A 27240-nucleotide genomic window follows, 5' to 3' on the forward strand; every position below is an offset into this window, starting at 1 on the left:
GTGGCGCTCCCGCTCAAAGAAGACTAAGGCTTTCACACTTCCGTCTTATGGCGTACGTCGCAATGCGTCGTTTTGGAGAAATAACGCATCCTGCAAAGTTGCCCGCAGGATGCGTTTTTTCTCCATAGACTTGCATTAGCGACGCATTGCGACGTATGGCCACACGACACATACTTCATGCGTCGTGTTTTGGCGGCCGCGACGCACAAAAGAAGTTCAATGTAACGTCTTTTTGTCCGTCGGTTCCGCTTTTTCCGACCGCACATGTTCGGCCAGAACTCCGCCCCCTCCTCCCCGCTCATCACACTGGGCAGCGGAGGCGTCCTAAGACTGCCTCCGCTGCCCATGTGCTAAATTTAGCACAACGTCCGGCGGTACGTCGGGCCGACGGTTTGCGACGGCCCTGTACCGACGGAAGTGTGAAAGTAGCCTAATCCTAAATGACCCCAGTAAGCCCTATCAATAAAACTTGACACCAGCACACCATGAAGTGAAAATCATATCCTACAAGTAAAAATCTCCTCTCAATCAAGAGTGTAACATTTGGCATAGACACACGGGTGGACTATAGAGGATATGTGAAAAGAAATAAACAAATACACAAGTTATACCCTAAAATTACAGAGCAACTCTGACAGATTCTGGATAATTCAGAATTTCAACGCCCATGAACCCAATCCTGCCCTTTACCAATATGACATAGTAGGTCAAAAATATGCAAGTAATGGATAATCTGATAATCCAGTAACATAGTAACATAGTAACATAGTTAGTAAGGCCGAAAAAAGACATTTGTCCATCCAGTTCAGCCTATATTCCATCATAATAAATCCCCAGATCTACGTCCTTCTACAGAACCTAATAATTGTATGATGCAATATTGTTCTGCTCCAGGAAGACATCCAGGCAACTCTTGAACCCCTCGACTGAGTTCGCCATCACCACCTCCTCAGGCAAGCAATTCCAGATTCTCACTGCCCTAACAGTAAAGAATCCTCTTCTATGTTGGTGGAAAAACCTTCTCTCCTCCAGACGCAAAGAATGCCCCCTTGTGCCCGTCACCTTCCTTGGTATAAACAGATCCTCAGCGAGATATTTGTATTGTCCCCTTATATACTTATACATGGTTATTAGATCGCCCCTCAGTCGTCTTTTTTCTAGACTAAATAATCCTAATTTCGCTAATCTATCTGGGTATTGTAGTTCTCCCATCCCCTTTATTAACTTTGTTGCCCTCCTTTGTACTCTCTCTAGTTCCATTATATCCTTCCTGAGCACCGGTGCCCAAAACTGGACACAGTACTCCATGTGCGGTCTAACTAGGGATTTGTACAGAGGCAGTATAATGCTCTCATCATGTGTATCCAGACCTCTTTTAATGCACCCCATGATCCTGTTTGCCTTGGCAGCTGCTGCCTGGCACTGGCTGCTCCAGGTAAGTTTATCATTAACTAGGATCCCCAAGTCCTTCTCCCTGTCAGATTTACCCAGTGGTTTCCCGTTCAGTGTGTAATGGTGATATTGATTCCTTCTTCCCATGTGTATAACCTTACATTTATCATTGTTAAACCTCATCTGCCACCTTTCAGCCCAAGTTTCCAACTTATCCAGATCCATCTGTAGCAGAATACTATCTTCTCTTGTATTAACTGCTTTACATAGTTTTGTATCATCTGCAAATATCAATATTTTACTGTGTAAACCTTCTACCAGATCATTAATGAATATGTTGAAGAGAACAGGTCCCAATACCGACCCCTGCGGTACCCCACTGGTCACAGCGACCCAGTTAGAGACTATACCATTTATAACCACCCTCTGCTTTCTATCAGTAAGCCAGTTACTAACCCATTTACACACATTTTCCCCCAGACCAAGCATTCTCATTTTGTGTACCAACCTCTTGTGCGGCACGGTATCAAACGCTTTGGAAAAATCGAGATATACCACGTCCAATGACTCACCGTGGTCTAGCCTATAGCTTACCTCTTCATAAAAACTGATTAGATTGGTTTGACATGAGCGATTTCTCATAAACCCATGCTGATATGGAGTTAAACAGTTATTCTCATTGAGATAATCCAGAATAACATCCTTCAGAAACCCTTCAAATATTTTACCAACAATAGAGGTTAGACTTACTGGCCTATAATTTCCAGGTTCACTTTTAGAGCCCTTTTTGAATATTGGCACCACATTTGCTATGCGCCAGTCCTGCGGAACAGACCCCGTCACTATAGAGTCCCTAAAAATAAGAAATAATGGTTTATCTATTACATTACTTAGTTCTCTTAGTACTCGTGGGTGTATGCCATCCGGACCCGGATATTTATCTATTTTAATCTTATTTAGCCGGTTTCGCACCTCTTCTTGGGTTAGATTGGTGACCCTTAATATAGGGTTTTCATTGTTTCTTGGGATTTCACCTAGCATTTCATTTTCCACCGTGAATACCGTGGAGAAGAAGGTGTTTAATATGTTAGCCTTTTCCTCGTCATCTACAACCATTCTTTCCTCACTATTTTTTAAGGGGCCTACATTTTCAGTTTTTATTCTTTTACTATTGATATAGTTGAAGAACAGTTTGGGATTAGTTTTACTCTCCTTAGCAATGTGCTTCTCTCTTTCCTTTTTGGCAGCTTTAATTAGTTTTTTAGATAAAGTATTTTTCTCCCTATAGTTTTTTAGAGCTTCAATGGTGCCATCCTGCTTTAGTAGTGCAAATGCTTTCTTTTTACTGTTAATTGCCTGTCTTACTTCTTTGTTTAGCCACATTGGGTTTTTCCTATTTCTAGTCCTTTTATTCCCACAAGGTATAAACCGCTTACAGTGCCTATTTAGGATGTTCTTAAACATTTTCCATTTATTATCTGTATTCTTATTTCTGAGGATATTGTCCCAGTCTACCAGATTAAGGGCATCTCTAAGCTGGTCAAACTTTGCCTTCCTAAAGTTCAGTGTTTTTGTGACTCCCTGACAAGTCCCCCTAGTGAAAGACAGGTGAAACTGTACAATATTGTGGTCGCTATTTCCTAGATGCCCGACCACCTGCAGATTTGTTATTCTGTCAGGTCTATTAGATAGTATTAGGTCTAAAAGTGCTGCTCCTCTGGTTGGATTCTGCACCAATTGTGAAAGATAATTTTTCTTGGTTATTAGCAGAAACCTGTTGCCTTTATGGGTTTCACAGGTTTCTGTTTCCCAGTTAATATCCGGGTAGTTAAAGTCCCCCATAACCAGGACCTCATTATGGGTTGCAGCTTCATCTATCTGCTTTAGAAGTAGACTTTCCATGATTTCTGTTATATTTGGGGGTTTGTAACAGACCCCAATGAGAATTTTGTTACCATTTTTCCCTCCATGAATTTCGACCCATATGGACTCGACATCCTCATTCCCTTCGCTAATATCCTCCCTTAAAGTGGACTTTAGACAAGACTTTACATAGAGACAAACCCCTCCTCCTCTCCGATTTTTACGATCCTTTCTAAACAGACTGTAACCCTGTAAGTTAACTGCCCAGTCATAGCTTTCATCTAACCATGTCTCGGTTATTCCCACTATGTCAAAGTTACCTGTAGATATTTCTGCTTCTAGTTCTTCCATCTTGTTTGTCAGGCTTCTGGCGTTTGCGAGCATGCAGTTTAGAGGATTTTGTTTTGTTCCAATCTCCTCGCTGTGGATTGTTTTAGAAATGTTCTTACCTCCCTTCTGAGCATGTTTTCCTGGGTCTTCTTTGTTCGAGTCTAATGTTTTTCTTCCCGTCCCCTCTTCTTCTAGTTTAACGCCCTCCTGATGAGTGTAGCGAGTCTTCTGGCGAATGTGTGTTTCCCAGGTTTGTTGAGGTGTAGTCCGTCTCTGGCGAGGAGTCCATCGTACAAGTAATTCACACCGTGGTCCAGGAATCCGAATCCTTGTTGTCTGCACCATCGTCTTAGCCAGTTGTTCGCATCAAGGATCCTGTTCCATCTCCTGGTGCCATGCCCGTCTACTGGAAGGATAGAAGAAAAAACTACCTGTGCATCCAGTTCCTTTACTTTCTTCCCCAACTCTTCAAAGTCCTTGCAGATTGTCGGTAGGTCCTTCCTTGCGGTGTCATTGGTGCCAACATGTATCAGAAGAAATGGGTGGACGTCCTTGGAGCTGAAGAGCTTTGGTATCCTATCAGTCACATCCTTGATCATCGCACCTGGAAGGCAGCATACTTCTCTTGCGGTTATGTCCGGTCTGCAGATGGCTGCTTCTGTGCCTCTCAGTAGTGAGTCTCCCACCACCACCACTCTTCGTTGCTTCTTGGCTGTACTTTTTGCTGTCACTTGTTGCTGCGTACCCTTTTCTTTTTTGCTTGCTGGTAGTGCTTCATCCTTAGGTGTGCCATCTTCAACCTCTACAAAGATTTGATATCGGTTCTTCAGTTGTGTGGTTGGTGATTTCTCCATGGTCTTCTTGCTTCTTTTGGTCACATGCTTCCACTCATCTGCTTTTGGAGGTTCTCTGACACTTTTTTCACCTTCTGTGACCAGTAGAGATGCTTCTGTTCTGTCTAGGAAGTCTTCATTCTCTTTGATGAGTTTCAAAGTTGTTATTCTTTCTTCCAGACCCCGCACCTTTTCTTCTAAAAGGGCCACTAGTCTACACTTCTGACAGGTGAAATTGGATTCTTCTGGTCGATCTGCGAACATGTAGCACATGCTGCAGCTCACCATGTAGGTTGTCACATCTGCCATGTTGCTCCCAGATCCTGCTGACTTGCTGCGTGCTTTCCTCCTTGTGTAATCTACTCAGCCAAGCTTTCTTGCAATAATGTCCTACAGGCGCGCGGTTTGGTGATGCTTTCCAAGCAGCTGGTCCCGGCTGTACCCAACGATCTTCTTGCTGAGGGAGACTCTTCGCTTTTCCCACAAGGCACCTGGAATATGCAAATTATCCTCCTCAAGCTTGAATCCCTGGTTTGGTGATGCTTTCCAAGCAGCTGGTCCCGGCTGTACCCAACGATCTTCTTGCTGAGGGAGACTCTTCGCTTTTCCCAGAAGGCACCTGGAATATGCAAATTATCCTCCTCAAGCTTGAATCCCTGGTTTGGTGATGCTTTCCAAGCAGCTGGTCCCGGCTGTACCCGGCAGTATTACAATGTAGTAGTAGTATTTATCTAAGTGGCATCCATTAGGAGTCCAAAGTTCTGACACGTTTCCCCCACTCTTCATTTTCGGGGTTCATCAGGGGATTCTTCCCAGACTGGAGCGGTGCTAACAATGAGCACTCAAACCTCCTTTGGTAATGAGGGATGTGATTTTATTTTTTTTTTTACTTTTCTTCACCTCGTGTTGGTGATGTGTTGGTTATTGTTGCTGTGGGTTTGGGCCTGTGGGGGGTGGTGTATCCTGGACTCATTGGGGGAATCCTGGGGATGCCGTGAGGCACCAGAGCACCTGCCCTGCTAATGCACTGTTTCTGCGGCGGTGGTTGGCGCGTGGTACCACACCTTTAACCCCTTACCAACATATAACTTACCAAGATGTCATATGTCGGCTCCCTCTCTTTGATGTGCCTCTAACAGGCGTAGTTGAAGCGGAGCTTTTCCCGCAGCTATAAACTTATTAAATCCCGCTTTTAATCTCTGACAGCAACATTTAACATGCGCAGGCAGAGGTGCACGTTATTCCAACTGCCCATCGGCGCAACCATGATGTGATAACGGGGCGCCAATGAGTTGTTATGACTCGCTATGTATAGCACAAGCGATCAGATGATCACAGCTTCAAGCTATTAAATACAGTAAAAAGTTTTAAAAAAAAGTTAAAAATATGAAAGAAAAACACGTTCAAATCATCCCCTTTTGACCCATTAATAATAAAACTTATATAAAAAATGCTTATATTTGGTTTTGATTTGATCTGTGACAATGTAAAATAAATTAAACTGATCTTTATACAGTGTAACAAGAAACAAAATTGAAAGAGTTTTTTTGGTCACGGCAACATTGTCTCTTATTGCAATCAAAACATCATATTTTCTCCAAAATGGTATAAGTAAAAACACTTGCACAAAGTGCAGAAAGTAACCATGCAGCCCAATATCCCAAATAAAGGAAAACATTACAGGTCTTGGAAAATGGTGACACAAGAAAATTGTATTGTTTCTGGGTTTATTCTTTTACAAATTTCTGAATTTTTTTTTCTCCACTTAAATAAAAAAATATATATACATGTTTGGATGTTCGGAATCTGCTTAATATACTGACTTGGAGAATACCATTACCAAGTCAGTTTTACCTTATAGTAAACATGGTAAATTAAAAACACACAAAACAATTGTGAAATTGCACTTTTTTTTGGCAATTTCAACTTGGATTTTTTTTTCTTGTTTCCAGTAGATCACATTCTAAAATGAATAGTACCATGCAAAAGTACAACTTGTCCCGCAATAAAAAAAAGCCCTCAAACGGCTAAGTGGACTGAAAACTAAAAAAAGGTTTGCTGTGATGTCACAGTGGGCTTCGTATAGTCTGATCGTAATGTTGGCCAAGAGCCGTGTATTCAGCTTTGTACATTTTTGCCTAGCAATGTTAGATTTTAATTAGATATTTGGATGTGCGGTCCATGTCTTATGGAAAGTATTCAGACCCCTTTAAATTTTTCACTCTGTTTCATTCCAGCCATTTGGTAAATACAAAAAAGTTATTTTTTTCTCATTAATGTACACTCTGCACCCCATCTTGACTGAAAAAAACAGAAATGTGGTAATTTTTCCAAATTTACTAAAAAAGAAAAACTGAAATATCATATGGTCATAAGTATTCAGACCCTTTGCTCAGGATTGAGTAGAAGCACCCTTTTGAGCTAGTACAGCCATGAGAATGATGGGAATGATGCAAAAAGTTTTTCACACCTGGATTTGGGGATCCTCTGCCGTTCTTCCTTACAGATCCTCTCCAGTTCTGTCACGTTGGATTGTTATTATAGCTATTATAGCTGTGTGCTTAGGGTCATTGTCTTGTTGGAAGGTGAACCTTCAGCTAAGTCTGAGGTCCAGAGCACTCTGGAAGAGGTTTTCATCCAGGAGATCTTTGTACTTGGCCGCTTTCATGTTTCCTTCAATGACCACCAGTCTTTCTGTCCCTGCAGCTGAAAAACACCCACATAGCATGATGCTGCCACCACCATGTTTCACTGTTAGGATCGTATTAGGCAGGTGAAGAGCAGTGCCGGGTTTTCTCCACACATACCACTATTAGAATTAACACCAAAAAGGTCTATCTTCATCTCATCAGACCAGAGAATCTTATTTCTCATTGTCTGGAAGTCCTTCATGTGTTTTTTTCTGTCTTGTTTTTTTTTTTGCAAACTCTATGCGGGCTTTCATATATCTTGCACTGAGGAGAGGCTTCTGTTGGGCCATTCTGCCATAAAGGCCCGACTGGTGGAGGGCTGCAGTGATAGTTAACTTTCTGGAACTTTCTCCTATCTCCCTACTGCATCTCAGGAGCTCAGCCACAGTGATCTTGGGGTCCTTCTTTACCTCTCTCACCAAGGCTCTTCTCCCACGAGTGCTCAGTTTGGTTGGATGGCCAAGTCTACGAAGACTTCTGGTGGTCCCAAACTTCTTCCATTTAAGGATTATGGAGGCCATTGTGCTCTTTGAAACCTTGAGTACTGCAGAAATTCTGTTATAACCTTGGTCAGATCTGTGCCTTGCCACAATTCTGTCTCTGAGCTCCTTGGCCAGTTCCTTTGACCTCATGATTCTCATTTGGTCTGACATGCACTGAGAGCTGTGAGGTCTTATTATAGACAGGTGTGTGCCTTTCCAAATCAAGTCCTATCAGTTTAATTATACACAGCTGGACTCCAATGAAAGAGTAGAACCATCTCAAGGACAATCATAAGGAAATGGAAAGGATGTGACTTAAATATGAGTGTCTGAGCAAAGGCTCTGAATATTTATGACCATGTGGTATTTCAGTTTTTCTTTTTTAATACATTTGCAAAAATTACTACATTTCTGCAGAGTGTACATTAATGTGAAAAAATGGAATTTTTTTTTTAAATTACCAAATGGCTGCAATGAAACAGTGAAAAATTTGAAGGGGTCCGAATACTTTCTGTACCCACTGTATTTCTACAGTTTTAACTATTTTTATAGGATTTAAACTTCATGACGTCTTTGTGTCAAGTTTTAGTGATGAGGATTACAAGAGTCATTTATAGTTGGTCTTTGTTGGAGGGCCCCACATAATCTGCAATACGGTGCCAACCTCAGCAGACAGGCAGGGTCATTCCGGGGTATAATTAGGGGCATTCAGGCCAGGACCCTGTATACCTGGCCCTTCCCTTTAAAGCTCTGTCTCTCTTTCTTTTTTTTTTTGTATTTTTTTGTTTTAATATACATCATAAATCATTCCCAGCTCAGAAGTTGCTGGGTGATACTAGTGATCTAATTTTTCCCTCTGTGATTTTAAAGGGAATGCACAGAATGACCATTCATACTAAGTCCCGCCGCTCAGTGCTCCATTGCGAGGCCATTCATTTAAATATACCTTCCCACCTGCCAGTTTTTCCTAAATCTTCATCCCCACTTATTTGATTGACAGCTCTGGTTTCATACAGCCAGAGAAGGGAGGAGATAGATGTAAACCAAGCAGGTGGCAAGATGTATAGAAATGGCTGCACCATAATGCACCGAGCGCCTGTGCTTGGTTTGAGCAGTCATTCTGTGCTGACACTCCCTTTAAAGATGAAGATGTAGCCAACTGAACTTGACTAATTATGCATCATCTATTATCTTAAGACGAGTAAGATAATTTAATATTGCCAAAGCCATTGACAAATGTCAGGTTACGTAACAAATTACACTTTTTTGCCAATGATATCCCAGTTCTGCCTTATTTGTGTTAAGTAAAATTTTGCTGCATCTGTAAGTTTTTTGCATTATTGATATTAGTAAATGGAATAAGCTACAGTTAACTGCAGTAATGTTAGTGTTGGAATTTTTCCCTATACATAATGAGTAGTTAAAAACATAAAGGGTACCTAATGTAATGTAATAGGCTTTTCTTAATTGAATTCAGGCACTGCTTGTCACGATCCATTTTTGGATGCGTGGCAGCTCTGGTTCCACTATGATTTAAATTAAGCTTTTTTCTTTTCAGGCCAGCAGGGGGTTAATGTCAGTTTCCCTTGCTGGCTGTGTACTGCAGTTGCAGAATTGCTAGGTCAGCAGATGTGGGTGGTGACCACTCCCACCATCCTTTAAATAGTCACCTGATGCATCATCTGACTATTGGTGATAGAATTTCTCTATGGAAAGCAGCCTTGCAGTTGCAGCTCTCTGGTGTCAGCTACTTCTGGAGTTTGGAGTCCTGCTTCTGTGTTATCTTTGGTGAGGAGCATGGCAGCGGATTCTGGAAGCTAAGTGTAGTGTTTATTCCTTGTCCGTCTCATGTTTGTCACTGTCCCCTGTGCTGTACCATTTGCAGTGGTGAGGCTAGCGCCCTTGCTGGCCAGTGCACTAGTCAGGGAAGTGCTAAGTGGCAGTGAGGGACAAGGTTTCTGATGGCGGTGGGGGAAGGACCCACTTAGGGCATTAGGGGAGTGCAGGGACAGGCTCAGGTTTGAGCAGGAGGTGACCATCCCTCATTCCCTATCAGAAGGTCCTTCATCTCCCCTATACCATCCCGTTGTGTGTGTCGTGCCGTCCGCTGACCGACCCTCTGGTGGGATCGTGACACTATTCATATTTATAGTGAAGGAAATAATTATTTGATCCCTTGCTGATTTTGTAAGATTGCCCACTGACAAAGACATGAACAGGCTATAATTTTAAGAGTAGGTTAATTTTAACATTGAAAGATAGAATATCAAAAATAAAATCCAGAAAATCACATTGTATAAATTATATACATTTATTTGTTTTTGCAGTGAGAAAAAAGTATTTGATCCCTCTGGCAAACAAGACTTAATACTTGGTGGCAGAACCCTTGTTGGCAAGCACACCAGCCAGATGTTTTTTGTAGTTGATTATGAGGTTTGCGCACATTTCAGAAGGAATTTTGTTCAACTCCTCTTTACAGATTATCTCTAAATCAATAAGATTTTGAGGCTGTCGCTTGGCAACTCGGAGCTTCAACTCCCTTCATAAGTTTCTGTAGGTGAATTATGTAGGCATCTCAATACTTTTGTCCATTTAGTGTATCATGTATAGTATGAAGTCATGCCCCAGTCTAAGTGGCATAAATGTTCTGCAACAGTGGAAGGGCAAGCATCAAAACAGACGCCTCAGTTTAAACATATAATATATATATTGTTCTCATATACATAATTAGTCTCCAAAAAAACCTTTATTTAATACATATACTTTCTGCAACTTTGTAAAACACGAGATGTGTCTTTTACATTCCTGAAAGCTTGTTTACTGACCTGCGTGCGCCTGCACATCTAAGCATGTAATATAGAACCGCCTGTGTGCTTCTCTACCTGCTGGGAGTTGAGCAGCCAAGACAGCTGAAAAACTGATTCTATGAAAAATACACAGGGCTCCGATCCAACTCTTACTGAAAGCAACTAATCTTATTTTTACAGTACTAGTGCTGAATTGCTGTTTTGTTTGCACCTACGCCTCTTATTTCCAGTTAGGTGCCAGTCAACTAGCCTCTCAAGAAAGTTTGTTTTGAAGACTATGATAATGTATATGAGGACAGACAGAGGTGTTAAAGGGAACCTGTCACCCCCAAAATCGATGATGAGGTAAGCTCACCGTCATCATGGGCTTATCTACAGCATTCTGTAATGCTGTAGATAAGCCCCCGATGTTACCTGAAAGAGGAGAAAAGAGGTTAGATTATACTCACCCAGGGGCGGTCCCGCTGTGGTCCGCGTCCGATGGGTGTCTCAGGTCCGCTCCGGCGCCTCCTATCTTCATTCCAAGGCATCCTCTTCTGGTCTTCACACCGCGGCTCCAGCGCAGGCGTACTTTGTCTGCCCTGTTGAAGGCAGAGCAAAGTGCTGCAGTGTGCAGGCGCCGAGCCTCTTTGACCTTTCCGGCGCCTGCGCACTGCAGTAATGAATATGGACCCGACTCCACTCCCATAGGGGTGGAACCGCATATTCATTACTGTAATGAACGGTACCATGTGACAGCTCAATACAGGAAGAAGCTGTCAGCCCCCAGAGAAGCGGGGATGGCAGGGACCGCGCCAGGAGCAGGTGAGTATGACGGGGCACTGCGCGATATTCACCTGTCCCCCGTTCCACCATCGGCGCCTCTGTGTCTTCTGCGTCCCCTGCAGTGACGCTCAGGTCAGAGGGCGCGATGACGCGATTAGTGTGCGCGCCGCTCTCTGCCTGAACAGTCAGTATTGAGGACTCGGAAGACACAGCGGCGCCCAGCGGTGGATCGGGGGACAGGTGACTATAGCAAGTGCCGGGGACCTGAGCAACGAGAGGTGAGTATGTGATTGTTTGGGTTTTTTTAATCGCAGCAACAGCATATGGGGCATAATAGTCTATGGAGCATCTTATGGGGCCATAATCAGCATATGTGGAGCATTATACGGGGCAAATATCTATGGAGCATCTTATGGGGCCATAATCGGCATTTGTGCGGCATTATATGGGGCAAATATCTCTATGGCGTATCTTTTGGGGCCATAATCCGCATTTGTGCAGTATTATACGGGGCAAATATTTCTATGGAGCATCTTATGGGGCCATAATCAGCATTTGTGCAACATTATATGGGGCAAATATCTCTATGGAGCACCTTATGGGGCCATATTCAGCATTTGTGGAGCATTATATGGGGCAAATATTTCTATGGAGCATCTTATGGGGCCATGTGCAGCATTATATGGGGCAAATATCTCTATGGAGCATCTTATGGGGCGATAATCAGCATTTGTGCAGCATTATATGGGGCAAATGTCTCTATGGAGCATCTTATGGGGCCATAATCAGCATTTGTGCAGCATTATATGGGGCATATTTTAATATGGAGCATCTTATGGGGCCCATCATGAACTGTATGGAGCATTATATGGGGCTCCTGATTCAATATGGATATTCAAAACCACTTAACCTACTGATGTCTCAATTAATTTTTACTTTTACTGGTATCTATTTTTAATTTTGACATTTACCGGTAGCTGCTGCATTTTCCACCCTAGGCTTATACTCGAGTCATTAAGTTTTCCCAGCTTTTTGTGGCAAAATTAGGGGTCTCGGCTTATACTCGGGTCGGCTTATACTCGAGTATATACGGTAAGTTAGGTACACAGTTATTTTCTAAAGATGAATAACTGTGTACTAAAATGTGAGTGAGCATCATAAAAGAAAGTTATCTAAACAATTGTTCATTATGTTCCCAAAAGGAAATGTTTGTTGGGTGATATGTTTTACTAGAGTAACAAAGTGCAAACTGAGCATATAAAACAACTTGTTTTTCAGATGTTGTGAGTTCACCTATAAGAACAAACCAGCAGTGAGGCTGGAAGGTCCATTCATTTGAAGAAACACCAGCCTATCCTCTGAGGAACAATCACCAACCCACTCTCACATGCAGCAACCCAACAGTCAGTCACAAGTCCTAAATCTCTTTTCTTACACACTGACAAAGCAGAAATGGGAATCCCATGAAAGGACTTTAATTTGTACCAACCACAAGATTTAATTTAACTGGATGAAATACATCAACCTATTTGCTCACAAGCTTTGCAAGCCCAAATAATTCAAACACAGAACTTGGACCTTTGCCACATCAATATGTTTTGTGGAAATGGTCACCCAAGATTTACAGGCAGTAGAAAACTTTTTGACCGTAAGAGTATACCAATAACCTATTTGTCCTTCTGACCCTATGATCCCTTTTATTTTGTTAGAAGTCCCCTGATGTGTCCGTCATGCCGACGTAAACAATCCATGTTAGGATGGCAGACTATGCAAAGAAGCATGGTAGGGACATTAAGGCCAGACCCCAGTTTGGAGGGCACCCTCACAAGAATGTGGCAACTGAAGTTTGGGTATCGGAAATTGCAATCTGCCTCTGTAATAAGGATAGAAGCTGATCCATACATCTGGAGAACCACTCATTATGAGCCCCCTTTTGATGCAAAGTGGACAGGCACAGATAAGCTCTGCTTTTTGTTGATTTTCTTATAGACCATACAAATGACAGCTTAATTAGGTTTTCCGCTTTCAAAATACTTCTGTCCCAAGGCTGCAGTTTGTGTTAAATCCGTGTTTCACAAATTCCAGTCCTCACAGCCCCCAAAAGATCATGCTCTGAGGATTTTGTTAGTATTGCACAGGTTATGGAACTATTATTAAGGCATCAGAAATTGCAACAAGTTCTCTCATGTATGCAATAGTAAGAAAATCCTGAAAACATGATCTGTTGAGGGCTGTGAGGACTGGAGTTTGTGAAACACTGGACCATATGACCATATACTGATTGGCTGCCATGCTGTCCACGTGATGTCAGCGCAGCAGACAATATCAGACACCAGAATCAGTTGTGGAGACTCAGTGTTAAATGAGTTTTTAGAGCATTAATGGAGCAGAAATGCCAAGTTTTTGAGTAGATTTTGGAAAGACTCTGCTAAAAAAAAAAACCTGCACATTTAATATTGGCCAGTATTTTACATCAATATTTGTAAGCCAAAACCAGGGGTGGAATAAGCGGAAAAGAGTGTAATAGACCTCACCATTTCTGCATTCTTTGTCCATTTTTGATATTGACTTACAAATACTGATGTGAAATGCTGGCCAGGAAGGTGTGAACATGGCCTAAGTCTGTTACTGTAGTTTTTTACTCCCCGAGACTGACGCTGCATGTATGAGCGTGATCACTACTGGTCTAAAAAAAAAAATGGTTGTCACTTGATGAATAGTGTTCTTGTCTTTTATCGTGGAGCATTGTAGGTGCGGTTCTTCATACTCTGTATTGTAAGTATGGTTATGTGCTTGGTGGTCTAATTGTGTTCAGTCAATTTTTTGAGTTCTGGTGTTTGGGCTGACGCAGTGCGTTAAGGCTGCTTAAGCTACTGATATTTTTAAGTTTATTTTTGTGTCGTTCACCTCTAAAAACCATACATATTTATTAGGGTATGTCCACACGTTCAGGAATCAGCAGTGCTTTGGACGCAGCATATGTCCGCTGGGTACAATGCGCTGCCGGCTATTGAACGCAGGTGATTCTGCATGTGTTCATTGAACCGTGTAGAATCACCGCATCCAATACATTGTGTGGGTGACATTTATCTTGAGGAGACTCTCATCTCCGCAAGGTAAATTGACATGCTGCAGTCTGGAAATATGCTACACATGTCCGTCTCCACAGGTGATCCGCAGGCATCTCAGCACGCATAGTCTGCATGGGATTTCTTGAAATCCCATCCACTATGCTGTAACATCTGGACGCTGTAGATGTACGCAGCGTCCAACCCACAGTGTTTACAGACATTGGGCACGTACCCCAAGAGAACTTAAAGAAAAGTTTTCCTAGTGGGAAAGGGATGCTGACCGAAGAAACAAAGAAAGCATGCTTACCCTCCTCTCTAAGGCTGCCGTCACACTAGCAGTATTTGGTCAGTATTTTACATCTGTATGTGTAAGTCAAAACCAGGAGTGGGTGATAAATCCAGAAGTGGTGCATATGTTTCTATGATACTTTTCCTCTGATTGTTCCTCACCTGGTTTTGGCTTCCAAATACTGATGTAAAATACTGACCACATGCTAATAGTGTGACTGCCGCCTAACTCTGCAGCTTCTTACACCCTGCAGATAGATGGCTTCTAATGGAGGAACATGTGATGAGACCTCTCCATCCAGTTTAACCCCTTCTCTTCGTAGCTAGTTTTTGTGTTTGCACTTTTGTTTTTTACTCCTGTTCTTCCAAGAATCATATGAGGCTTGTATTTTGCAGGACAAGTTGTAATTTTGACACCATTTATTTAACAATGTACCAGATAACGGGGGCATTCACTGTACTGGAAAACGGGAGGGGAAAAATTCCCAGTGCTGTGAAATGGAGAAAAAAATGCAATCCCGCCATGTTTTTTGGGGTTTTGTTTTTAATGGTCTGCATTACCTTGTAAAACTTAATCTGAATCATGATTCTCCAGATTAGTATGAATACAGTGATGCCAAATATGTATAGATTTTTTTTTTTTCTAAATTTAGGCTGAGGAAAAAAAAATAAATTCAGTTTGTTATTTTCCAGGACCTGTAACATCTTCATTTTCCTATAAATGATGCTGTGTGAGTTGTAAAAATAATATTTTTATCTGATTTTATGGAATTTTTTAGGGCGGGGTGGTGACCGAAAAACTGCAATTCTGTTTTGATTTTTCTGTGTCTTACTGACTGGGCTAATTTTTTTTTTATTGTACTTTTATGATCATTTCTATTTTTATTTCTGTATCTTTAATTTGAGGAAAGCGAGGTGATTTGAATTTTAATATTTTTTTATATATATTTTTTGAATTATTTTTTTACTTTACTTTTTCAACACCTTTATAGACCTTGAACCTGCAAACGTTCTATTGTTAATAACATGTATTGCAATACCACAGTATTCCAGTATATAGTGTAAATCTTGGTATCCTTTTGAAGCTCAGCAAATAGATGAGCTTCACAGGATGGCAGTAATTGTCGCCTAAGGGAGCCAGTGCACAAGAGCACCAACGTGCGTCTCCTTTAAAGGGAATCTGTCACCTACTTTTTCATATAAAAGCTTCGGCCACCGCCATTAGGGGCTTGTCTACAGTATTCTGTAATGCTGTAGATAAGCCCCTGCTGTAACCTGAAAGATAAGAAAAACAAGTTATATAATACTCACCTGGGCGTGCGGTCCGGTATGATGGGCGTCACGGTCCTGGTTCGACGCCTCCCATCTTCATACAATGATGTCCTCTTCCTTCTTGCCGCGGCTCCTGCGCCAGCGTACTTTGTCTGCCCTGGTGAGGGCAGAGCAAAGTACTGCAGTGCGCAGGCGCCGAGAAAGTCAGAGAAGCCCGGCACCTGCGCACTGCAGTACTTTGCTCTTCCCTCAACAGGGCAGAGAATTACGCCGGAGCTGCGACAGAAGCAAGGAAGAGGACGTCGTTGCATGAAGATGGGAGGCGCCGGACCGCGACGCCCATCGGACTGGACCGCCCCCCCAGATGAGTATAATCTAGCTTGTTTTTCTTATCTTTCAGGTTACATTGGGGGCTTATCTACAGCATTCTGTAATGCTGTAGATAAGCCCCTGATGGCTGTGGCCGAAGCTTACATACGAAAAAGTAGGTGACAAATTCAGATTGATCTGAACTGCCGCTATTAGATGGGGGATATTTACAGTACCTGCTTCATGTGACAGAGCTTTTGAGCCCCTCATTTTGCAATCCCATGAACATGATGTTGAATTAAGGTGTTAAAGCCACTGTGCATGAAAAGCACTGTATATTCGGAGGAGTCTGTTGGACAGGTGAAGAAGGCTGCAGCAACAAGTCCAGGAGGATCATTTATAATCTATATTAGCAAGTCTCTCAAAATCCTGCTGCCAACTCACTTGTTCCTGTAAAGATAGGGTGGACAACTCTCAGGCCCTCAGTGACCATTATGGTGCAACTGCACCTATATCGGTACTACACGGCAAAACTGCATCCTGTTCTACTGTGCACTTCTGTGCATTTTTAACATATACAGGTCCTTCTCAAAAAATTAGCATATAGTGTTAAATTTCATTATTTACCATAATGTAATGATTACAATTAAACTTTCATATATTATAGATTCATTATCCACCAACTGAAATTTGTCAGGTCTTTTATTGTTTTAATACTGATGATTTTGGCATACAACTCCTGAAAAGCCAAAAAACCTGTCTCAATAAATTAGCATATTTCACCCGTCCAATCAAATAAGTGTTTTTTAATAACAAACAAAAAAACCATCAAATAATAATGTTCAGTTATGCACTCAATACTTGGTCGGGAATCCTTTGGCAGAAATGACTGCTTCAATGCGGCGTGGCGATTGGAATGAATGGAGGCAATCAGCCTGTGACACTGCTGAGATGTTATGGAGGCCCAGGATGCTTCAATAGCGGCCTTAAGCTCATCCAGAGTGTTGGGTCTTGCGTCTCTCAACTTTCTCTTCACAATATCCCACAGATTCTCTATGGGGTTCAGGTCAGGAGAGTTGGCAGGCCAATTGAGCACAGTAATACCATGGTCAGTAAACCATTTACCAGTGGTTTTGGCACTGTGAGCAGGTGCCAGGAAGCATGAAGTGCTCCAAAATCTCCTGATAGCTAGCTGCATTGACCCTGCCCTTGATGAAACACAGTGGACCAACACCAGCAGCTGACATGGCACCCCACACCATCACTGACTGGGTACTTGACACTGGACTTCAGGCATTTTGGCATTTCCTTCTCCCCAGTCTTCCTCCAGACTCTGGCACCTTGATTTCCGAATGACATGCAAAATTTGCTTTCATCAGAAAAAAGTACTTGGGACCACTTAGCAACAGTCCAGTGCTGCTTCTCTGTAGCCCAGGTCAGGCGCTTCTGCCGCTGTTTATGGTTCAAAAGTGGCTTTACCTGGGGAATGCGGCACCTGTAGCCCATTTCCTGCACACGCCTGTGCACGGTGGCTCTGGATGTTTCCACACCAGACTCAGTCCACTGCTTCCTCAGGTTCCCCAAGGTCTGGAATCGGTCCTTCTCCACAATCTTCCTCAGGGTCCGGTCACCTCTTCTCGTTGTACAGCGTTTTCTGCCACATTGTTTCCTTCCAACAGACTTACCATTGAGGTGCCTTGATACAGCACTCTGGGAACAGCCTATTTGTTGAGAAATTTCTTTCTGGGTCTTACCCTCTTGCTTGAGGGTGTCAATGATGGCCTTCTTGACATCTGTCAGGTCGCTAGTCTTACCCATGATGGGGGTTTTGAGTAATGAACCAGGCAGGGAGTTTTTAAAAGCCTCAGGTATCTTTTGCATGTGTTTAGAGTTAATTAGTTGATTCAGAAGATTAGGGTAATAGGTCGTTTAGAGAACCTTTTCTTGATATGCTAATTTATTGAGACAGGTTTTTTGGGTTATCAGGAGTTGTAGGCCAAAATCATCAGTATTAAAACAATAAAAGACCTGACAAATTTCAGTTGGTGGATAATGAATCTATAATATATGAAAGTTTAATTGTAATCATTACATTATGGTAAATAATGAAATTTAACACTATATGCTAATTTTTTGAGAAGGACCTGTATACATTTCATAGATGAAACGCGCAAACCACCTTATACCTCAAGGAGTAGGGCAACCTTACTTTATGGCTCAGGGGCAATAAACGGGTTGTATAAAATTAATAAAAAAACATAAAGCTGTTCTAGTCTTAGGCTGTGTCTGGTATTGTAGATCAGTATCATATAATGCTTATTCCTTTTTCTTTTCTTGCTTAAAATAGGAAGTTTTTAGGCTTAAAGGAAAATTTTGACCCAACCGCTCTATATTGTTAAGTAAAGGTAAAGAAAATGGTTATTGAGGACCACAGCAAACAGCGTTTGTATCTGAGCTACGTAGAAGCCTGTGTGATATCACATTTAGTCCTACTACTATGATTTAGAAGAGTAAGCTAAAATGTGAAAATATGAATATTTGGTTCTTTTTGAGACTTCTTTATGGTAAGTTATTCAGTACAGTGCTGTGAAAGCTGACTACTAATGAGCCAAGTTTCCAGAATTAATACAAAGCGTTACATATGATCTTTCTCGTTTTGTAGCCTTAAATGCGTCTACTGAAACAGAAAATTAGCTGCGTTGTTGCTCCGTGTACTCAGAAGATATTTGCAAGTGTTATGGTTTAGGGCAGTAATCCATGTATCAGTCGGTGGCTGGAAAACTTTTACATCATTCTGTTATAATCGATTATCTATCAAAAACATTGCAACCAAACTAAGGTTTGCAGTGGAAACAAGGATATATTGTATTTTAGCAATAATTTTTCATAAAGACCGGAATGATAATCAGCCTAGAGCGCTTTCCATAGATGCACAAAGGCCCCTTCAATGCAAATATCCTAAGCAGTCAATCATTTTCCTGCATGTTACGGACATTGTGGCTGTGGGCATAGAGCATTTTATGTAGTTTCCTTTACACTTTGGATTGGATCTGTTCACAACCCTTTAGGCTTTAGGGCGTCGTGTCTTGCGCACATGGCAGAGCTGTGTGGGTTGTTACATTTACTAGAGAATAAAAGCTGCCTTCATCTGTCACACCTGAAGGACAAGCCTTTCTCAAAGGTATTGGCTTTCTCATTTTAAAAGAAAAGTAGACAATATGAGCATCTATGTTTTAAAAGTCATTCTGTAACTGGAGAGAGGCACGGAGACAAAGCCATGGTGCCTAGGTGATGATAGCAAAGATCACATACCTACATTGACTGATCTAAGCAAGTGATATTCATTGCACTTAATCAGTACTCAACCGTTCTAGCCTTTCATTAGCGCCTGATTAACTGTACATTGACCTTCTTAGTTGTCTCTACCTCCATAGTAAATGCAGATGTCAGATAACTCCTTGAATCACATAATGTGGATTTAATAAAAGTCAGCACAAACTTTGAACTGAATTAGCAAGCTAATTGCAATCATCATTGTAACAAAGACCATATGGTTATGCCTTGTTAAACAAAGAGCAAACCAGCAGTAATCTCCTGAAAGGTTAATGGAGAGTGAAGAGCAAATGTTTACATACAAACACATCGGCATCAGTGCACAAAGTTTTCTGAATTTCTTGTGTCTTTATGATGGAAACATGCAGGTTGCTTGATCATACTTAAAATATAGCTTAGCAGTAATTTAGAGCTGGAATGGAGGTACACTAGAGATTAAATGCAGTGACATGTAAAAGTTTGGGCACCCCTGGTCAAAATTACTGTTATTGTGAACAGTTAAGCAAGTTGAAGATGAAATGATCTCTACAAGGCCTAAAGTTAAAGATGACACATTTCCTTTGTATTTTAGGCAGAAAAAAAAATACATTTATTTATGTAATTTCTCAAAATTTTAAAATAAAGGAAAATGGGTGGGTGCAAAAGTTTGGGCACTCTTGGAGATTTGTATGCTAAGATAACATTGACCAAGGTTCCAGGTCATAATTAGCTTCTTAGGGTTATGGCTTGTTCACCATCATCGTTAGGAAAGGCCAAGTGCAAGATGCAAATTAATCCAGCCTTCTCTAACCTTGTGCCAAAAACCTCAGCCATTGGAAAATCGGCTATCAAGTGCCTATAAGAGCAGCAGCGCTGTTAACCAGTTACATGTGCTGACAATCACTGACAGCGGGATTTTACACGTGCTGACCGATAGCGCACCCTGAATTCCACCATCGGCGCCCCTGTGATTGTAGGGTGCCGATGGGTTATTACAGCCTAGGGTCTGCTGATAACGCCTGTGCCTGTCATTACCATCCTCCTGTGAACGCCAGCCCATTGCTGAGGCACTGCTGTGTGTAGCACAGGCGACTGGTCCTAAGAGGACTATTGAAGTCTGTAAAAAGTTTTTTAAAAAAAGAAATATGAAAAAAATAAAAACACAAGTTCAAAATGCCCCTTTCATGCCGCATTCAGAAATGTCCAATATATCAAAATGTAAAGTATATCATAACTTTTGGCCACCACAACATTGCAATGAGAGGCGATCAAAACACCATATCTTCCCCAAAATATGGCAATAAAAATGTCAGCCCAGAATGCAAAAACTAAGCCATCACAGCCCCAGATCACAAAAAAAGAAAAAAATACAGGTCTCAGAAAATAAAGACAAAAATCTAATTATTTTTTTTTTTTCTAAATAAAAAAAAAAACAGTATACATGTCTGTCTCTGCGTACTCATACTGACCTAGGGAATCATATTACAAGGTCAGTTTTACCATATAGTGAACATGATAGATGACAGATAAAAAATTATGGAATTGCATAGTTTTTGCAATTTCACTGCACTTAGAATATTTTTCTCGTTTTAATGTCCCACAAAAACAAGCCCTCATACATTTATGTGGACAGAAAAAATCAAATAAAACTGTTATGGCTTTGTTAAGAAAGGGAGGAAAAAAAGCAAAAAAATAAATGGGAACTCAGAGTACTGGAGGGGTTAGAAAAAAGAAAGGTAATTAGTAAGCTTTAAATGACACCTTTCCACCATTCAGTGCTGTGATTTAGTTCAGCGGATGAGCAATATGCAGCAAGCTACTAAGTATCCATGAATGATGACCTAATTTAATAAATATGTATACAAAATGTGGTGTTTTTTTTGTATTTTAATAATTTCAAAAGATGTCCCACAGTCACAACTGACTAATCCCCACAGGAGAGCAGGACTGGTGATAAGTGCCTGAGTACTCGGGGGGTGATGGGTCCCACCATTCTCGAGAACCAGGATCCTAGGTCTGCCATTTGAATAGAGGCACATGCTCCGCCTTTATGGGAGATTCCTGGAGAAATCTGGTATATCTGTAAGCCGTATAGATGATGGATGGATGTGTGTGACTAGTGCTCCAATCAGACGGAGGACACCGGAAAGTCATTATCTCCATGATCGGTGGAGGTCCCCTAGAATTCAGACACTTATGACCTCTCCTGTGGATTGGTGATTAGTTGTAATTGTGGGACAGAAGATTTGGAGCTGTGTTATAGAAAAAAAACAGTTTTACCATTGTAAAGATAGATCATGAAATGAATTAAAACAGATATTTGAACCTTTTTAAGATTAACAAATTATGCAAATCAAGAAAAGTACTATTAATGTATGTTCAATCTACTTCTAGGTGGGACCCGGTTGACTCCTGAAGACTTTGCCAGGGCCCAGAAATACTGCAAATACGCTGGTAGCGCCTTACAGTATGAAGATGTGAACACTGCAGTAGAGAACCTTCAGAAAGCCTTGAAGCTGCTTACAGCGGGCAGAGAATGATGATACCATGCTCTTCTTGGGTTCTATCCAGTGATTCCATATGTGCTGTGATACCCCTGGTCTTGTGAACAACATGCCAATGATGACTTCAGTTTTAACCCTCTAAGAGCATTATTTAAAACCTGGTATTTTTCTAGTCAGAGATGACATGATAATGCTCCTACATTAAATTGTTTACAAAACTGGTTAATATTTCTTTATAGGCTCAGTGAAGTGCAGCATGGGATACGATTAAAGTTCTGAGTAAGAAAGTTCTTCCCAAAAAGCACTCCTTTCTACTACATCTGCACAATCATAATGTTCAACATGTTTCTAATGATGACCGAGATATCTATAAATTAATTCATTTTGTCTCTAGTACTTTAAATAAAATGTCTTGATATAGCCTGACATCCCTGAAGTCTGAAAATGCATTGGAAAGGTCTTCACTCAACTCTTGAATTTGCAATTCTTGAACCTCTTTTTTTGCCTTTATCAATTCTGTAAGACATGCAAGATGATCTAAAGCACTAAATATCTAAATATACTTAGAATATGGTGCAGGGTCGATTCCAAGAAAAATAACCCAGATTTTTTTTTCTCCTCCAGTAAACTAATTGAAAGTAGTTACTGAATATTGTATTTATAAAAAGGACTTCTCCTATCACTCCAGATATTGGTGTTTTTGCATTATTTTACATACGAGGAATGGTGAAAAGATTTGGAACAGTTGAACTGACCTTTATTGCTAGGTTGTATGGTTGTCTTTCTTGACATGACCCTATCAATAATGGATGTGTGAGTGGTTTCTTTTACTCTACTCAACCTTTTTGTATTTCAGGCTCGGTGACAGAGGTGTTTATACCACTTTAATGTTTACAGAGCAAATGAGGTCTGAATTGTAATTACAAGCGCATGGCTTTAATGCATGTATCTGTTAGATATCATTTAGAATAAATTGATTAAGTAGATATTTTATCGTCTCAAAGTTTTTGTTCACTGAACTTTTTTTTTCAAGACACACAAATTAGCCTATTTAGTAGGCATAACACTACAGATGACTCTAAAACTTAGCAGGCTCCATCGTCCTACTACTTCTCTCTTTGTACACTGACTAATCACAGACTCGTGTTGTAATGTATCATCTAGAATATGATCAGGGTAGGCCATGTTGGACACCTCTCCATTATTACACTAAGTGCATAGACGAGAGCCATACTTGTAAAGTGTTTATATTGAGGAGTATATTGTTTTTTCATTACACACTGCCTGATATTTGTGTATAACGCCTACACAGAGAAACAATGGATATACCACCAAGAAATAATATGACTATGGCACTTTTATTAATTTATTAACATATACAAGATTAAAAGTCCATTTTAGAGAAATTCCATTGATCTGGTCAGTACAAGGATGTGATTAAATAATGAATACTCAATGGAGATATTTATTTGCTCAGTAAAATTAATATGTCTTTTGCATGTGGGAGAAAACCAGACAACTTGGAGGAAGCCCATGCAAACATGTGGAGAACATACAAACTCCTTGCAGATTTTGTACTAAATGGGACTTGAGCCCAGTACCCCCATGATTCAAGTCCACCATACTGCCCATATCGTTACATCATAATGTGTTATTTTTTTTTATAAAATGAACGGAAAAACTTTTAAAGGGAGTATCTGGGACTTTATTTAAAAAAAATGTATCTAAGCACTAACAGGTAGGTAATTGTAACTTAACTGCCTGTTGTGCCCAGCGCTGTTCTCTTCAGCACAGTGCGTTCACAGACCACCCCTGCTGGGGATTCAGAAGCCTCATCTGACAGAACATTTTTTCTGGTCAGCTCTGTAGATGGGGCGGGACTTCCAGGGTCATTCTGATAGCCAGATCCCCGCTGCCTAATTGGGTGATCCAGCTGTTGGTCAGAATGAACTCTGAAGTCACGCCCCATCGCGTCAGCAGATGCAGCTGAATCCCCGATATGTGTCGGGGAAGAACAGTTTGCAATTACCTCCCTGTTAGCGCTTGGATAATTTTTTTTTTTTTTTTTGTAAATTCATAGTAACATAGCAAGGACGAAAAAAGACGTTTGTCCATCCAGTTCAGCCTATATTCCATCACAATAAATCCCCAGATTTACGTCCTTCTAAAGATCCTAATAACTGTAAGATACAATATTGTTACGCTCCAGGAAGACATCCAGGCCTCTCTTGAACCCCTCGACTGAGTTCGCCATCACCACCTCCTCAGGCAAGGAATTCCAGATTCTCACTGCCCTAACAGTAAAGAATCATCTTCTATGTTGGTGGAAAAACCTTCTCTCCTACAAATTCCAAGATATACCTTTTAAAGAACAGCTTCAGCTCTATTATGAAGCTATGTTCACATTGTGTATTTGCTGCATAGTCAAGCAGATGAGATTTCAATGTACCAGTAAATAGCTATAGCAATTTATTTTGACCTGACAGTGCACAATAGCCGGCCAAAGCCCTTGAAGAATACAAAAAATGCACGCTAAAGGTTTGAGGAGTAAATAGATGGTGGATTGATATGGGGAAGCACCTTCAGTAAAATACTAATCTATTCAACTCACATGAACATTTATATATAGTTGAATTATTTACATATGTAGCCTAATTCACTATGGGGTCTAGGAGATATATATATATATATATATATATATATATATATATATATATATATATCTCCTAGACCCCATAGTGAATTAGGCTACATATGTAAATAATTCAACTATATATACAATATATATATGGGTTTGGCGGAATGCACCAAATATATATTTATAGAGTAATAGGTGCGTTCGCAACCCGGAGTCCACTGTGCAGGACTAAAACCCGCTGCTAGTAACTGACGGTAATATATGGCGTTATAAGTGAACTCTAACTTCACTGAGTCACTTAAGACAAGAGAACGCTGTGCCCTGTTAACCTCACAGAGGAACACAGCTACCAAATAGAGCGAACAGTGGTCATGTAGTCAGAATAGCACACGCAAAACTCCTCACCGGAGGTGACGGTATTCTAGGGGCTTATTTCAGCCGGACCCTGAATCCACTCACAAAACTCCTCACCGGAGGTGCCGGTATTCTAGGGGCTTATTTCAGCCAAACCCTGAAACCACATACATATGACCACACTGGCGCAGAACACATAACTTAGTTGATACTAGCGCATGGCCGTGCGGCCATGCAAACTTTTTATAGCTGCAGCAACTACAGGACCTTCCTAGAGGACCAATGGGAGCTGCTACAGTACCTGAGCCACTTCAGGACCTTCCTAGAGGACCAATAAAAGCTGCTGTAGTACCTGAGCATGTGACCCCCGACCTCCAATGAGAGGACTTACCTTGGGCATGCTCAGAAGGGAAAAAGCAGGACTTAGTCCCAGAGACGTCTGCTCGCCGCTGACCAGTACTGGCTACAATGGCTGAGCCTGGAAAGGCAGCAGTAACCATCCGCACCGTATCAGGCTGAGCCAGACGCTGGGACCGACGTCTCCGCTGAGCAGGCTCCACTGCGGCTGGAGAAGAATGGGAGACCGCAGCAGAGATGGTTCAAGATTCCCCCTGTGCAGAGGTGGGAACTCGACCCCTAACATATACAGTTATATGAAAAAGTTTGGGCACCCCTATTAATCTTAAGCGTAATGTTTTATAAAAATAGGTTTTTTTGCAACAGCTATTTCAGTTTCATGTATCTAATAACTGTTGGACACAGTAATGTTTCTGCCTTGAAATGAGGTTTATTGTACTAACAGAAAATGTGCAATCTGCATTCAAACAAAATTTGACAGGTGCATAAGTATGGGCACCCTTATTTTCTTGTTTTAAATACTCCTACCTACTTTTTACTGACTTACTAAAGCACTTTTTTTGGTTTTGTAACCTCATTGAGCTTTGAACTTCATAGCCAGGTGTATGCAATCATGAGAAAAGCTACTTAAAGTGGCCACTTGCAAGTTGTTCTCCTGTTTGAATCTCCTCTGAAGAGTGGCATCATGGGCTCCTCAAAACAACTGTCAAATGATGTGAAAACAAAGATTATTCAACATAGCTGTTCAGGGGAAGGATACAAAAAGCTGTCTCAGAGACTTAACCTGTCAATTTCCTCTGTGAGGAACATAGTAAGGAAATGGAAGAACACAGGTACAGTTCTTGTTAAGGCCAGAAGTGGCAGGCCAAGAAAAACATCAGAAAGGCAGAGAAGAAGAATGGTGAGATCAGTCAAGGACAATCCTCAGACCACCTCCAGAGAGCTGCAGCATCAACTTGCTGCAGATGGTGTCACTGTGCATCGGTCAACTATACAATGCACTGTTTTTTTGCCACCATGCATAACGCCTTTTTGTATGACCAAACAACTCAATCTTGGTTTCATCAGTCCACAGGACCTTCTTCCAAAAAGAAATTGGCTTCTCCAACTCCAATCCTCAGACCACCTCCAGAGAGCTGCAGCATCAACTTGCTGCAGATGGTGTCACTGTGCATCGGTCAACTATACAACGCACTTTGAACAAGGATAAGCTGTATGGGAGAGTGATGCGAAAGAAGCCGTTTCTGCAAGCACGCCACAAACAGAGTCGGCTGAGGTATTCAAAAGCACATTTGGAGACGCCAATTTCTTTTTGGAAGAAGGTCCTGTGGACTGATGAAACTAAGATTGAGTTGTTTGGTCATACAAAAAGGCGTTATGCATGGTGGCAAAAAAACACAGTGCGTTGTATAGTTGACCAATGCACAGTGACCATCTGCAGCAAGTTGATGCTGCAGCTCTCTGGAGGTGGTCTGAGGATTGTCCTCGACTGATCTCACCATTCTTCTTCTGCCTTTCTGATGTTTTTCTTGGCCTGCCACTTCTGGCCTTATCAAGAACTGTACCTGAGTTCTTCCATTTCCTTACTATGTTCCTCACAGTGGAAATTGACAGGTTAAGTCTCTGAGACAGCTTTTTGTATCCTTCCCCTGAACAGCTATGTTGAATAATCTTTGTTTTCAGATCATTTGACAGTTGTTTTGAGGAGCCCATGATGCCACTCTTCAGAGGAGATTCAAACAGGAGAACAACTTGCAAGTGGCCACTTTAAGTAGCTTTTCTCATGATTGCATACACCTGGCTATGAAGTTCAAAGCTCAATAAGGTTACAAAACCAAAAAAAAGTGCTTTAGTAAGTCAGTAAAAAGTAGGTAGGAGTATTTAAAACAAGAAAATAAGGGTGCCCATACTTATGCACCTGTCAAATTTTGTTTGAATGCAGATTGCACATTTTCTGTTCGTATAATGAACCT

The 27240-nt window shown here is 41.3% G+C and overlaps 1 protein-coding gene across 2 annotated transcripts in view; it reads left to right on the forward strand.

The window, feature by feature from the left end:
• The window catches only part of VTA1 (vesicle trafficking 1), a 321449-nt gene extending 298545 nt beyond the window's left edge, over nt 1-22904 (forward strand). For both annotated transcript variants that reach the window (XM_077283110.1, XM_077283109.1), the window contains exon 8: nt 21809-22904. In XM_077283110.1, coding sequence (XP_077139225.1) covers nt 21809-21954 — 146 coding nt within the window. In that variant the 3' untranslated portion in view covers nt 21955-22904. The remainder of the gene's footprint in view (nt 1-21808) is intronic.
• Nucleotides 22905-27240: the final 4336 nt, after the last annotated feature.

The sequence above is a fragment of the Ranitomeya variabilis genome, chromosome 2 (assembly GCF_051348905.1).
Source record: "Ranitomeya variabilis isolate aRanVar5 chromosome 2, aRanVar5.hap1, whole genome shotgun sequence".
NCBI lineage: Eukaryota > Metazoa > Chordata > Amphibia > Anura > Dendrobatidae > Ranitomeya > Ranitomeya variabilis.